This window comes from Chanos chanos, chromosome 10 (genome assembly GCF_902362185.1).
Source record: "Chanos chanos chromosome 10, fChaCha1.1, whole genome shotgun sequence".
Classification (NCBI taxonomy): Eukaryota; Metazoa; Chordata; class Actinopteri; order Gonorynchiformes; family Chanidae; genus Chanos; species Chanos chanos.
The window spans coordinates 33,856,776-33,870,629 of NC_044504.1; the positions used below are offsets into that span (position 1 = coordinate 33,856,776).

A 13,854-nucleotide genomic window follows, 5' to 3' on the forward strand; every position below is an offset into this window, starting at 1 on the left:
TAAAACCGAACTCTTTTTTTTCCCCTAGAATTTGTCGAGACCAATGTTGTCGAAATCTGAATGCTGATCTAATATTTTAACAAAAATTTTGATGTAATACTAAATGTTACCTTAATTTATCCCTGAACCCATATCCAAATCCTTATTAAGCATCGTCTTGGAGATCAACAACGGAGCTCCATTCCACAAAATGCCACTGAGCGAAGGCTGTTGTGATCTTTTGATTTTTTTTCCCTCTCTTCTTTTATCTTCACTTCCCTGCCCCAACACTGGGGTTTCCATTCTGAGGTCTACAAGGTTCCAGTTCCAAGCGTCTGCTCCCAGCAAGAGGCCTATATACTTCTGTCCCTCCTGCCCAGACATCCCGCAGGCCCCTGTCCTGAGCCAGTGGCCCACCTGTGACACTGACTCAAACTGACTATGAACCGAGAACAACCTGTTCTTCGTAGCCATGTCAAAATCTCAGTTTTAAAGCTAATCGTTCTCAGCCACTATACGGTTGGTCTTAAAGACAAACTTACTGATATGAATACTGCCTTGGTTATCAAATTAATCTATATCTGTTACCATCTAGAGCTCCTAGAACCTTTGTTATTAACTCTTTTATACTATAAACAAATCACTGTACACACTTTCTACTGTATACTGTAAATAATTGCAAAGACCACTGAATCTGTTTATCCTGGACTCATTCTACACCATGAATGTCTATTTTATGTGCTGGCCAGAGGAGGATGGGCTCCTCCTGTTGAGTCTTGGTTCCTCCCAAGGTTCCTTCCTCCTATTCGTTCCAGTAGGGAGTTTTTCCTTGCCATTGTTGCCTTGGGCTTGCTCACTGGGGGTTTGGGCACCGATCGCTGTAAAGCTGCTTTGAGACGTAAAAAGCGCTATACAAATGAAGTTTACGTTTTACAAGGCTATTCAGCGAACGTTCGGACAATTTGTCTCGAGCGTCGTTGCATTTACCGTACAGCGACTTAAAATGTCACGATTCAGACTTTTTCACATCAGTTTTTATTCAATTCCTTCATTCGCCGTCAGAACATTGATAGATTTTGTCTTTTTACAGTTCATTTATATTATTTATTATAGGTTTAATATTTCCCTCAAAATATGGACTCTCATAACTTTTTCTTAGGAGGCACCATTTCCAGCTTTTGAAGAGACTAATTTAAGATTTGCGCAGCACAAGAGGCATCCGAAAAGCAGAATTTAAAGAGGACAATGCAGTTTCTAAACATGTAGCCCTCACTCCATAAAACTAACATACAAGGCGCTTCACCAGGATTACCGATTTCAATTCCATTTGTATATTTTGACGAAGTAACTGCCAGATTTAGTCAATTACACAGTTTGGTGGTTTCAGCCAAGTATCATCTCGCGTCGGGCGTCACTTTTTCTACGGAGGGAGAGGCGAGCAGTTGCGTCCGATTGGCTGCTTCTGAGCGATCCGTAAAGTCACAGCAGCAGTAAACACTGAGGAGGTGAAGATAGGCTAGTTGACGGAGGACAGCAGAGTTTGAAGATGTCTGGTCTGTCATCTGTATGTCTTCTAATTTGACGTTCAAATAACGTGAGTATCTCCATTTGAAATACTCAATCAAACTGTCAGCATGTTGTATCGATAACAGGACAGCTACTGCAGAGTCAGTATACTTGCAAAAGGAAATGTACTCCTTTGTAGTTTTATGAACACAGTAATAACTTTATGATTTAGCGTCGTTTTGAGCTCGACGTTGTTTGTATTATTAGCTGAGTACAAAGATTTTTCATCCACGTCGCCATTTGACGCACTCTGATAGTGACACAATGTGGGACATTTATTCCCCAGGTGCGCTGTACGTAGTCACACTCTACATTGCAAAGTCATGCAAAGAATTTTTACTGTTTAGACGGTCATTTTCAAATAATGTCAGTGTTACGTGTAAATCACCAACATATGTGCCGTATGTTCTGGCTGCACGAAGTTTATTATGTCTATCTCTGATGTGTTGGTATAACTAATTAAGTGTGTCAGCAGTTAAAGTGAAACTGTTTCCATACTGCTTTCATTAAATAAAAAACAATACATTCACACAGACCATCCAGTATGAAACGATAAAATAACTGTTCTCTCGGTGGTTACTTTCTTATTAGAAAACGTTTTGTCGCAGAAATATCTGCATGAATTCCCTCCGGAAGCGGATTATGTATATCTATAATCGTCCTTAATCTCAATGTGTGTCCCTCAAATTTTGCTTCAGAGGGAATAAAATCCCATGCAAACACGGTAGTTTCTTCTAAATAACAAATTAATCATATTTCATCTAGTAGGGAAAAGGGGGGACAGGATGGATGCTCTCACGTTGCGCTTGCCCAAATCGTTGCAACCAGTGGTTGGTGGGATAAATTAAGTGAATGGCGAATACAACATGGGAACAATCAGGCTTTAAAACATGGACGTCCATTGTGTATGGATAAAAACATAGACACAAACATAAGAAAAACAGTGAAGTACACGTGATTATTATTGTTATTCATAGTAATTAATCTTATCAGATTTCTAACATTTCACCATTTCAGTTAGTGTAGTTCGTGATCCTCATGTCTACTATAGATGTCAACTGGACCTATTAATTCCATCATTCGCCCTATACTCTGTTTTATGGGGGATTCATGTCTGTTTGAATGGAATCAGTTCCTTTAGTGCTAGATATTAAATGGTAGCCTTTGAGAGGATGATGACAACAAAGATGAAAACCAGACACATTATGTAGGCTAGCTGAAAGTCACCCAGATGTCATGGCTTTTTTTTTTTTTTTTTCCAGTAGGAGGGAAGAAGGGGGATTTTGCAGACAACTCCTGATCCTGACACAGATTTGTTCTCTGTATCTGGGACAAACCTGCTGTGGGCTTTAGGCTGAATGCTCAATGTTCCATCCAGTGGGAACAGGAGATAATGGAAGGGAGAGATTGAATACGCGAGCGAGATTTTTAGGCGAAGGGTTAACACAGGGTAAATGAAATAAAGTCTTTAAACTAAACGTCTTTTGAAAAGAGACAGCTAATTGTCTTCAGGGTCTACTATACACTGTCTCTCTGTAACCTGTTTATTTCTGAAGGATTGTAGACCTACGTATAGACTGCATTATTATTGATTGCTATATAATCTGTATTTAATCAGTCTAGATGTCCACACTGATCAAGTCAGGCTGATGTTTCATCCAGTAAGACAGATTAATGAGTTGCCAATATAAAAACAACCATAGGCATTGTCTTCATTCTTCAGCCACATATAGAAAAATGTACATATATCTTTTATTTAAACAAGCAGTTCAATATATCTGGTTGTCGGTTATGTTGCTTCATGACAAGTATAGGTAATGGTACTTCACTTACAATACTGTATACATATCTCTATCACGGTTCAGTAGAACTGAACAGCTTTCATGTGAAGTCGTTAGCCAACAATGGGGTTTTTCCATACGGATGCTATCGGTCTGCAACGTAGGCTATGGTTTTCGCCGTCTGAGGACAGGAGTTGTGCTAAAATTTCATCTCACTGGTTAACTTTGCTACTTCATCCAGGTCTCCTTTACCTCTCCATTTCACAAGACTAAATCCTTGTCTCAAATGGCCTCTTTGGGCCAGTTTTTCAGTTAAGGATTAAGCCTGCTGCTGAACTGCAATGGATACTAAATGAAGATTTCTCCATTTAAAATGCTTTTAAATTCAAGACTAGTCTTAATCTTTGTCTTAAAATCCAGTGCTTTCTTGTACTTCTTCTGAGCTGTCAAACCACAATGTTTAGTCATTTAAGACGCGTCCCGAGTATGTTCTTGAATCTCATTTTTGCGGACCATGTATTGAATTGATTTAAGTTGGCGTTTTACCATCCAGTGATAGTGTGTGAATATTTTGCGTTCTAAAGTAAAGCTTGTTGTTATGTATCCTCCCTCCAGTGTCACAGGAATCAGGCATGTCAGACTAAAATTCCAAAAGTGGACTTTAGACCAGCAATGGTGACTCATATCCCTTTAGTATAAGAGTAAAACCCAAACACAGTGTGAAGATTAAGACAATCAATCACTCCGTGTAACTTTTCAGCATTCCTATTTCTTTTGTTGAAAAAAAAAGATTGTTAGAATTCATTTCTCTCTTGGAACTATAGAGTTTAACCTTACATTGCATATCCCAGTAAACATACACACACATAAACACACTGTCATGTTGATGTAGCAGCTAAGTTTGTGTGTTATGTTGTGGTAAAGTATGAATGATGCATTTTTCTCTGTGTACACTGCAGCTTGTCTGTTCTCATTTGGTTTCTGTGGTGGAAATCTGTTTAGTTTCATAAGGAGCTTAAGAGCACAGCCCAGTGTGTGACTGCAATGTAACGGAGTTTATTTTGTATGTGTTTGCTCCAGTCCTGTTGGCAAACATTGAACCCTAACATTGTGACCTTCCATTTGTGTACTAGATTTCCCTTCCTTTCTTATAACTCTCATTTACATCGACTTACTGGTTAAATACCATTCTATTTCTTTTTATTCCGCTGCATCAGCGTATGGTTTTGGACAATGAAAACCAATACTTTTCGATTTTGGTTTGTATAAGAAGAGCCCACACTGAGGAAAACAGCCGGTTGACCAATTGGTGGAGCAGCAAGCGGGTCAGGAAGAGTGTTTAAACAAGGTAAATACAGACCCTTGACTGATCATGTGTGTACTGTGTGCTGCAGCATTCTGATTCAGAAGTCATGTGTAAAGTTAAACATCTCTGTGTATCAGAAAATGTATTGGTCTGTTGTAATTATGAGTAGCCATGCTTTTTGTACTTGTGTTTTACTATGGTTCTCTCTCTCTCTCTCTGTCTCTCTCTCTCTCTGTCTCTCTCTCTCTCTCTCTCTCTCTGTCTCTCTCTCTCTCTCTCTCTCTCTCTCTCTCTATCTCTTTGTGATTATTTTCTGCTATCTCTTGTCCTTTGCTATCTATAGTTTGTCAGCGATATTTTAGCTGTTTTACATGCAAGTGTGTCAGAACCTGCTGATCAGTCTTTTATTAGAGGATTAGTGAAAATGTACATTAGTGAAAATGTACATTAGTGAAATTTGGAACAGTAATGCTCACTCAGTGTGTAATTCCATGGGAACTGGCTCTTTCAGACTTTCGAATGATAAGCTCATTAAAACTTAAGTTGGATTTGTATGCAGTTTACCATACTTTAGCACAAAAAAAAATCTGTGTTAATGATTCAGCTGAGAATTTATATTATTGAAATTTTTTTGTGTACACATATACTTTTAGTAGGACATACACATTAGCTGGGACTAACATAAATTCAGAAAGACCCAGTTGATTCAGTTTATCTAGTCCTCTAACCTCATGGAACTGTTTGTGTTCGCTGGTTAAACAAAAGCCTTCAGAAAAACTCAGAAGGTTTTACATACATAAGAGGTATTTCCTGCAGGTCCGGAGAGGGTGATCACAGTACAAAGACATTCTTTGCATGAGAAAATAGTCGAGTCAAAGTTTTACGTAAAAGGGAATGAGTGGCTGGACTTTGCATGCTGTTTCTGCACCATTACCACCTCTCACTTATCAACTGAACAGTAAATGATAGGGAAACAAAACCATCGTAATAAAATGGTTTAGCCCCGTATGAGACAGAGGAGATGTTCACAGTCCAAGGAAATGTAAACAGTGTATTGTGTGTTTGAAAGTACACGTGTGTTTTTACACATGTGCGAGATAACCCCTTGAACTTGTTTCTGAGTTTATGGAAGTCTTTCCCTTTGTTTTATTTGGGGTTTGTTTGTGTGTCTGTGTGTGTCTGTGTGTGTGTGTGCGTGCGCGTGCGTGTGTGTGTATTTCTGTGTGTGTGTGGACCAAATGTCTCCATGAGGATATAAATGTTTTTCAAAATATTTAGTTCATTACATGTAGGGCTAGGCCATTAATGTTTAGTTACATTAAAATAGAAGTAAACGGGATATTCCAGGTTGGACATAGAGACAAATGTGTGTGTGTGTGTGTGTGTGTGTGTGTGTGTTTTGACTGTTTGGTTGTATACACCTAAAATTTTAATATGTAGTCCCCTTCGTGGCTCATAGTCGATACTATAGTCATAGTATGGTGCTGTGAGCAAGTCTTATAAATGGTACAGTAGTCACAGTATGGTGCTGTGAGCAAGTCTTAAAATGGTACTGTAGTCACAGTATGGTGCTGTGAGCAAGTCTTAAAAAAATGGTACTGTAGTCACAGTATGGTGTTGTGGGCAAGTCTTAAAAATGGTACAGTAGTCACAGTATGGTGCTGTGAGCAAGTCTTAAAATGGTACTGTAGTCACAGTATGGTGCTGTGAGCAAGTCTTAAAATGGTACTGTAGTCACAGTATGGTGCTGTGAGCAAGTCTTAAAAATGGTACTGTAGTCACAGTATGGTGCTGTGAGCAAGTCTTAAAAATGGTACTGTAGTCACAGTATGGTGCTGTGAGCAAGTCTTAAAATGGTACTGTAGTCACAGTATGGTGTTGTGGGCAAGTCTTAAAAATGGTACAGTAATCACAGTATGGTGGTGTAGGCAAATAGAATTACTAAGTCTTAAAAATGGAGATAAACCTCTAAGCTTTGCTGGCATGTAGGAAACCATAAGATTTTTCTTATCAGAGAGATAAGCAAGGAGAGCAAAGAATGTTTGACAGATGGATTCTCATGCATGTTAATAATGTTCTCTCCTTTTCCCCCCTGATCCTAACCTTTATTTGTGCTGGTCATAATCTCTCTCACATTCTGTTTCTCTACTGTATCTCATCATTTTCCGTTCCATATTTAAAGAGTGCAGGGGTGGTATGGAAGCCACGGGAGAGACTGAGGGTGGAAGCTATGAAGACCTAACAGGTCAGAATAGCCTCTGTTCAGTCTGTTCTTAAATTAGTGCTCAAAACAAAACAAAACAACAACAACAAAAAGCTATGAATCAAAAGATGGTCTCTTAAAGTCTCTGAACCATTGTCATGGACCAGTTATCATGAAAAAATACGCTTATTTTAATACGAAATCCCCATAGCGCAACATTTTCAGACTACATTAATTTATTCTGTTGTTGTTTAGATCTCTCAGACCTTGAGTATATATGATTCTGATCACATTTTTCTACAATTTGTATCACATTTTCTCTCCATATCTGAAACACTGTTTAGAGTCACTGAGGTTTTATTGTGACTGTGCAAAGCTATGCTGTCATAATATTCTGTGTATCATGTCACGGATCTCAAGGGATCACAGAGAAGAAGAGGCCCAAGCTGAGGATCGTGAGGTCACGTCTGTCGGCAAAGATCCAGAAAAAAGATGAGGCAGGAGATATGAAGCAGAGCCAGTCAGCCAGTGACGTTACATTCAGTTGGAATGAACATCTGAACATTGGAGATATTCTGTGAGTATCATCCTATTAGTTACAGTCTATTCCTGTCATTTCATTGGCTCTTGTCAGATAACTTGTTTCTTATTGGTGTACAGTTCACATTATAAGAATACTGGAGTGAGCTCAGTGTGTTTAAACCTGGCTTTAAACAGGTGTTTTATGATTATTAAATGGTTCTTATCTGTTTTATGACTGTTTCACAATTCTCATCTGAAAACAGGGATATAAAGAGTTTGTTGGTTGTTCGTAATGTTTTGTTTTAATGATTATTATCATATTAATATAAATAATTGAAACACTTTAAATGTGCATCTACAACAGTTCCCAGGGCATGCTTGGAGCTAGAGCATTGTCACATGACAGTATTTTCCAGTCAGACCCAGAGCCGCCAAGGCTCCTATCCCAGGAGAACAGTCATGGTCGGATCCGAGCTCTACAGGTGAGCCCCTTACTACACATAGAGTTTTTTTTCCTGGACCTCTACTGTCCGTTGTTCCTAAATTTACATACTATGGCAACGTCAAATTCACTGTTCTAAACTGAGAGACATTCTTGCTCTCTGATTGGTTAGATGAAACTCCAGCAGCAGAATATGCGGCTAGGCCCGCCCCCTATGGTTTTGCCCATAAAGCGGCCTGAGGACCCAGGCGGAAGTTCAGAGGATGATGGACTTCCACACAGTCCCCCTGAAAACTCTCAGGGTGAAGGTGTACGGCCAGCCTCATCCAATAAGGTGACAATGCCTCGCATAAAATCCTTTACCAATGTGTGGTTTTTTTTTTAATATTATTTTTCTGTCCAGACCCTTTCACATAAATCCGTTTACATTTGTGCAACGTGACATGAACAGAGGTTCGTTATTCTGTGTGTTTGCACCATTCTTCTTTCACCTTGCATTTGTTTGTTCCTGTGTGTAGCCCTTTGGGGTGACTGGAAGCTTTTACCCATTCTCCATCCCTCTCAGAAACCATAGCTCTCTGAGTTTAGCTGGAGCAGGAAGTGAAGAGGATGAACAGGTAATGTCATTCCCTGCGTCATCAACCAGTGAGATGCTCCCCCCCCCCCCCCGCCACCCCCCAAGCCTCTTATTTGTTTCTTCGATCACATCCTTCGCCCCACTTAAATGTTTGTAATTCAGATCTGAATGAAATCAAAATCCCAGAAATTAACTGATAATTAACAACTTAATACCTGTTAAAAACACACAAGTACGGTTCGACAAGTCATGTTTTTTAAGTAATGTATTAGTTCTGTATTTATGTTTTGTGTCTGTTTATGTATGTTTGCTGTCATTCCAAATTTACTGTCAGCTTTTCTCTCAGCCTCTCTCTCCTAGACTCAACAGTCACATGCCCATTTCCACCTCAACTGAGCCCCCTGGGGTTGACTTCAGCTCCCCTCCTCAGATCACCCCTTGCCTTGATAATTCTGCAGCTCGTCACCGTATGTCCGTTAAACCCAGGAACCAGAGGGCCAGCGCCAAAATGAGAAGGTTTCCTACTTTGGTGAGTTTGACTGGGGTATGAGTTCACAGTGCTCTTCAGCTGCGTATAGCATATATTCTTAATGTACCAGGACAATGGAGAGAAGTACTGCAGAGAAGTACTGCAGTAGAGGTACCTCATACCTCTACTGCATTCTCAGTAGAGGTATGAGGTGGCCTTAAATCTCCTGTGAAAAACCACCTTGTGCAGTGCCAGATCATTCATATTAAATAATTTGAAGAGAGCCAGGATTTTCAGCAGTTCTGTGCTATTCCCTTTAAAACAATGGTTCATTCAACAATGCGTTTTTGCATCGTGGCCCTATCCTAATATATCCCTTGTCCTAATCCTAGAAATCAGAGCTGTTTTTATGTCGTTGTTTTTTTTGGACCAGTCTACCAGTCGGCCACGTTCAGAGAGCGTGAACCACCTGACAGGCCCTCTGACTGAGAAGCCGGAAGAAGAAGTCCGTGCAACCAAGGAGATGACCTACATCTCTTCTTTCTCCTCCGAAGTTTTACAGCCCGTGGAAAAGTTTACTTCTCCTCCAGCCAGGAATGCCCCCCCAGCTTCACCCCGAAAGACTCAGGAGGGCACTGGAGGTGCCCAGAAAGCTCAAGCACAAAGACAGTCTTCCCAGCAGCCTGAGCAGGAAGAGGCAGATCGACAGACCACCTTCACCAAATTGGGACTCCCTCAGCACCTGACAGTTAAGCAGGAGACACCGAGTTGGGCCACAGTGTCCGTCCCTAAGACTCGAACCGCATCTGTCAATCGCCCCGCTCCTGATGCTGAACTTGACTCCGTAGAAGCAGTCACTGCCAAAGCCCCAAGCTCACCCTCCCCAAAGAGTATGAAAACCAGAGAAACTATCAGAGATATTTCTAGTGATTCCACATCAAAAAGTGCTCAAGAAAATATTGTACTGCCTGCAAGACCCATGGGTTTGACTTCCAGACAACAGCTGAATGTGAAACAGGGAGAACTTGATGAACCACTTATCCTCAACATCGAGAGCAAGGATATGGTCCAGGGGCAATCTGCAACCCTCCATGCAAAGAATTGCTTAAATGACCAACAGTTGGCACCCTCACGAGTGTCAGCTGATCTAGCTTCTGTGGTAACTCTGAGAGCAGCAAATCTTCGAAGACATCCATTTTCCACACAAGATGTATCAGAAGTGGAGCGTGGATGGCAAAGTACCACAGCATCACCCACCAGACAGGTGGATCAGCCACAGGCAGAATCCCTCAAACAGCAAAGGCAAGTAGCCAGGTCCTCCCAGCCTTCCATATCATCTAATCTACAACAAGATCAGCCAAGAACTGAGGGTATCTTGGGAGGGTTAGAGAAAACAGAGGCAAGAAAGGAGGCTGTTCCTTGGGCCAGAGGTCCCTTAGGTCAAGCCGAGAGCCAAAGGGTGGGAGTCACAGGAAAAGATCACCACTCTTCTCCATTGTCAGAGGCACCCAGATTGGAAATGGTATCTAAAACCAAATCCAATGTACCATCTGCACCAACCAAACCAAGAGAACTACTACCCAACTCCGTAACAGCCCAAGGGAGAGAGGACGATCAAGGAAACGAAACCCAGGAGATGGGGGTGGAGGCCACAGAAGAGGAGGTCCAGGAAGGAGTGGAGGAGGCAGAAGAAGCAAATGAGGAGCTGAAAGGAAACGAGTTGGATGAGGAGGAGAAGGAGAAAGGGGGAGGGAACGCTTTTGGAGTGAAGCTGCGCTCCACCTCTCTCTGCCTCAAGTACCGCTCGGATTTGGCCCAGTCTGAGCTCAAAGTCAAAAGGCACAGCGCTGAGATTGGGGCACTGACCCCGCCCTTGGCCCCCTTACCTGCTTCATCCCATTCCGGAGTATCTGAAGAGCAACTGGACACCACCCCAAGCCCCCAGAGAGGAAGATCAGTGGAGTCTATGCTTAACAAGCCTCTTTCCCATACTGGTTTGTCCCCCATGCCGCCCTCTGCTCAAATGTCCAGTTCTTCACCCAAACGGACTGGCAGGGACAGGGAGTGGCTTGAGTCCTTCAGACAGGCAGGTGAGACTATTTCACACTCAGCTCCTATCTGCTCACATGACTGAAGTATTTTTTTCCTACCCTGTTGTAATTTCTTTACTTAAGTGATACAGAAATATGAATTCTTAAAAAAAAGGTGATATGGAGAGTCAAATGTGACTTAAACCTCCCATGCTCCTGTACTCACCACTGCTTATTGTATGCAACAAACAGTGTTTAGCTATTATACATTCATTGCAATTAGTACAACTCTGGTTTGATTGATTTTTTGAATCTTCACTGAGGCAACAGTGAAAGAGTCATAACATGCAACAAATATGCAATAATATCTTTCTAATATCAAACTGACCCAGAACAAACGTGTATTTGCTGCATTTGAATGATCGGTCCTATCCCAGCAATGTTCAGTGTTCCCTCTTGTTGCGACCTTGCTCTCTTGGTTGGCAGCTAATCTTAATGGACCTCATAGGCGAAACTGTAATGAAATCTGAGAAAAACATTCATGTGGTGTGTTTTAAGCATTGTTTCAACAAATTCAGTTGATTTCTTCTTAGGAGTTTGGTAATTTTATCAGAGAATGACGCATAAGGGAAAAGAGCTTAAAAAAAAGTATTGACACATGGACTGATCATTCAGATCAGCAGTACCACAATATGTATCTCACAACACTGTGAGGTGTATCTAACAGTAAAGTCTGTTTTACTCAACAGATAAAGCTCCTCCAACACAACCTGAATTCTTACCCGATAAGGGTATTCGTCCTACGCCTTTGCCACAAATGCCCGTTCCCCCTAAAGAGAATATAGCAGCATCCGCTCCTTTTTCTAAAGAGCCTCAGGACTCTACGTCTGAGGTGTCCTGGATGAGTGTGGCCAGAGAAAAGACCAAGAGTCTACAACAACTCTTTACCAGCAGGCTGCCTGAATTCACCGGTCTGCAGATGGCTACGCGGCCCACGGCCACAACCGCTAGCCAATCCCCACCCGCACAGCCTGCTATGAGACCAGTACAGTCCACTGCATATCCACCGGCAGCCCTCCACTCGACCACGCAACCCTCTTTTAAGCCGACACTGTCCACCCCAAACCAAACTTTAGCTGCGAGACCAGCACAACCAACCACAGAGACCCAAATGTCCTCAAGAGCAGCACAGATAAGCTGCAGTCAACCAGAAACAGCACAGTCCAATGCCAAACAAGGGCAGCTGACCACTAATAAAACTTCAGTCTCTCAGCTCACTTCACGACAAGCACAGTCAATAACTTACCCAATGCCCACTCATCAAGACATTCAAAAAAGTCAGACAGCAAAGCATCAATTAGCACAAACCTCCACTCACCAGACACAACCCTTTACACAGTCTTCACCCCTCAACTTAACACAAGTCCCACCACAGACTGTGCTACATTCGGTTCAATCCACAATTCCCCCGCAGCTCTCGTCAAGCCCAAAGTTCACGTATAACCAAGTTCTTCAGAATACCCCGCAGATCTTCCCACAAACAACTCCACCCGCCATAGAGTACAGACTTCACAGGAGGGATGACAGGCCCTCCAGTGACCCAGTCAGAGCAGAACAAGGAGAAAGGGAGAAAGGAAATGGAAAAGCCTCACAGAAAGGCAGGGTGCCGTGGGCTGCCGAGACTGGGAGCAGAGCTACCCACATGGAGAACTTGGCAGACAGGGCACCTATGGGGACCAAGGTAATTGTGTGGACCTGTGCCTATTAGGTGTGTAATGGTGCGCAAAACTCAGAGTTTGGTGAGAATCATGGTGTTGATGTCATGGTTTGGCATGTTCTCGAAACTGGTTCGACAGAGAAAAATATAACTTCACTGTCTTACAGACAACACCCATGCCAAATCAACTGGGATATGGATTTTGACATAAAATATGTCACAAGCATTGTTTTAACCTGTTATATAAGTGAGAACATGTACCTGTTTTTTGGGACACTAGGTAAATAGAGTATTAACGTAATCTGTACGTCATTTTACTTGATTGGTCATGTTAAAATAATATTGGATGTAATGCATTTTACACATTGCATTAATCCTTGCTCAGTTTGGTTCAGAAAATGTATTAAACCTGTACCTGACTCCTGTGCAAAGCAGCTTGGTACTAAATGGAATACGTTTACAGTCATATAGTGATTGAGTGGTTGATGTTCATGGAAACTGTTCTCAGAGAATTTCCTAGTACTGGTATCTACCATCTACCATTTACTGGTATCTAACATCTAGTATAAACTCCTCATTTTCCCCTTGTTGATGTCATGTTCGTAGGTTGAGGAGCCGAAAGCAACATCTGAAGCTCGAATTACAGCTCAGTCCACATCTCCATTTCAAACCATATTTAGTAACAGATGCGCAAATGTGGAAGGGGCGAGAGCTAGTACAACAATCTCAGGTATATGGAAAAAAATTTGTGTGTATTTGTGTTTGTTGTATGGGGAGTGATTCCTTTTATACATTTTTAGATAATCAGAGATTTTATGCTCTCATTGCAAGTTTTGGGCTCATGTTTCAAACTCAACAGCTGCTGTACCTACGAGGCTCGTGGACAGAGAGGACAGATGGCAGAGGAAGACAGGGCCACCATCTTCCTCACCCTTATCATCATCACCTCTCCCATCCAACAGTGACGGAGGCCAGCCGTCTTGGATGGAGCTTGCGAAGAGGAAGTCCCTTGCATGGAGTGATAAATCTATGGATTAAGAGGCAGGCATAGTGTAGGAAGAGAGGGTGTGTGACTCTCAGATTTTGATCCCTCTCCTAACATTGTCTTGTTAACTCAGAAATATTGTTTATCTGAACTATAATTTAATGATGTTTGAGTTTATCTGTCAAAGGATGTGATTTTTATCAAAGTGTTTATGAAAATTATCGATTTGTTTATTTACCAGAATGTTACAATAAAATAATATCTCTGTGGCCGAAAA

General features: G+C 41.7%; 1 protein-coding gene across 2 annotated transcripts; it reads left to right on the forward strand.

Annotated features, from left to right (window-relative positions):
• The first annotated feature begins 1,482 nt into the window (after positions 1-1,482).
• Positions 1,483-13,810, forward strand: cracdla (cracd like a). Of its 2 annotated transcripts, XM_030786087.1 has the most exons (12): positions 1,483-1,573; positions 4,544-4,674; positions 6,815-6,877; positions 7,256-7,412; positions 7,722-7,839; positions 7,972-8,133; positions 8,318-8,416; positions 8,723-8,905; positions 9,279-10,935; positions 11,625-12,616; positions 13,199-13,322; positions 13,452-13,810. In XM_030786087.1, exons 3-12 carry the CDS (start codon positions 6,829-6,831, stop codon positions 13,628-13,630), a joined length of 3,720 nt encoding a protein of 1,239 aa, XP_030641947.1. In that variant the 5' UTR covers positions 1,483-1,573; positions 4,544-4,674; positions 6,815-6,828; the 3' UTR covers positions 13,631-13,810. The 2 variants fall into 2 exon arrangements, with proteins under 2 accessions (XP_030641947.1, XP_030641948.1); XM_030786088.1 differs by lacking the exons at positions 1,483-1,573; positions 4,544-4,674 and having other exon boundaries at positions 6,608-6,877.
• The last annotated feature ends 44 nt before the right edge of the window (positions 13,811-13,854 follow it).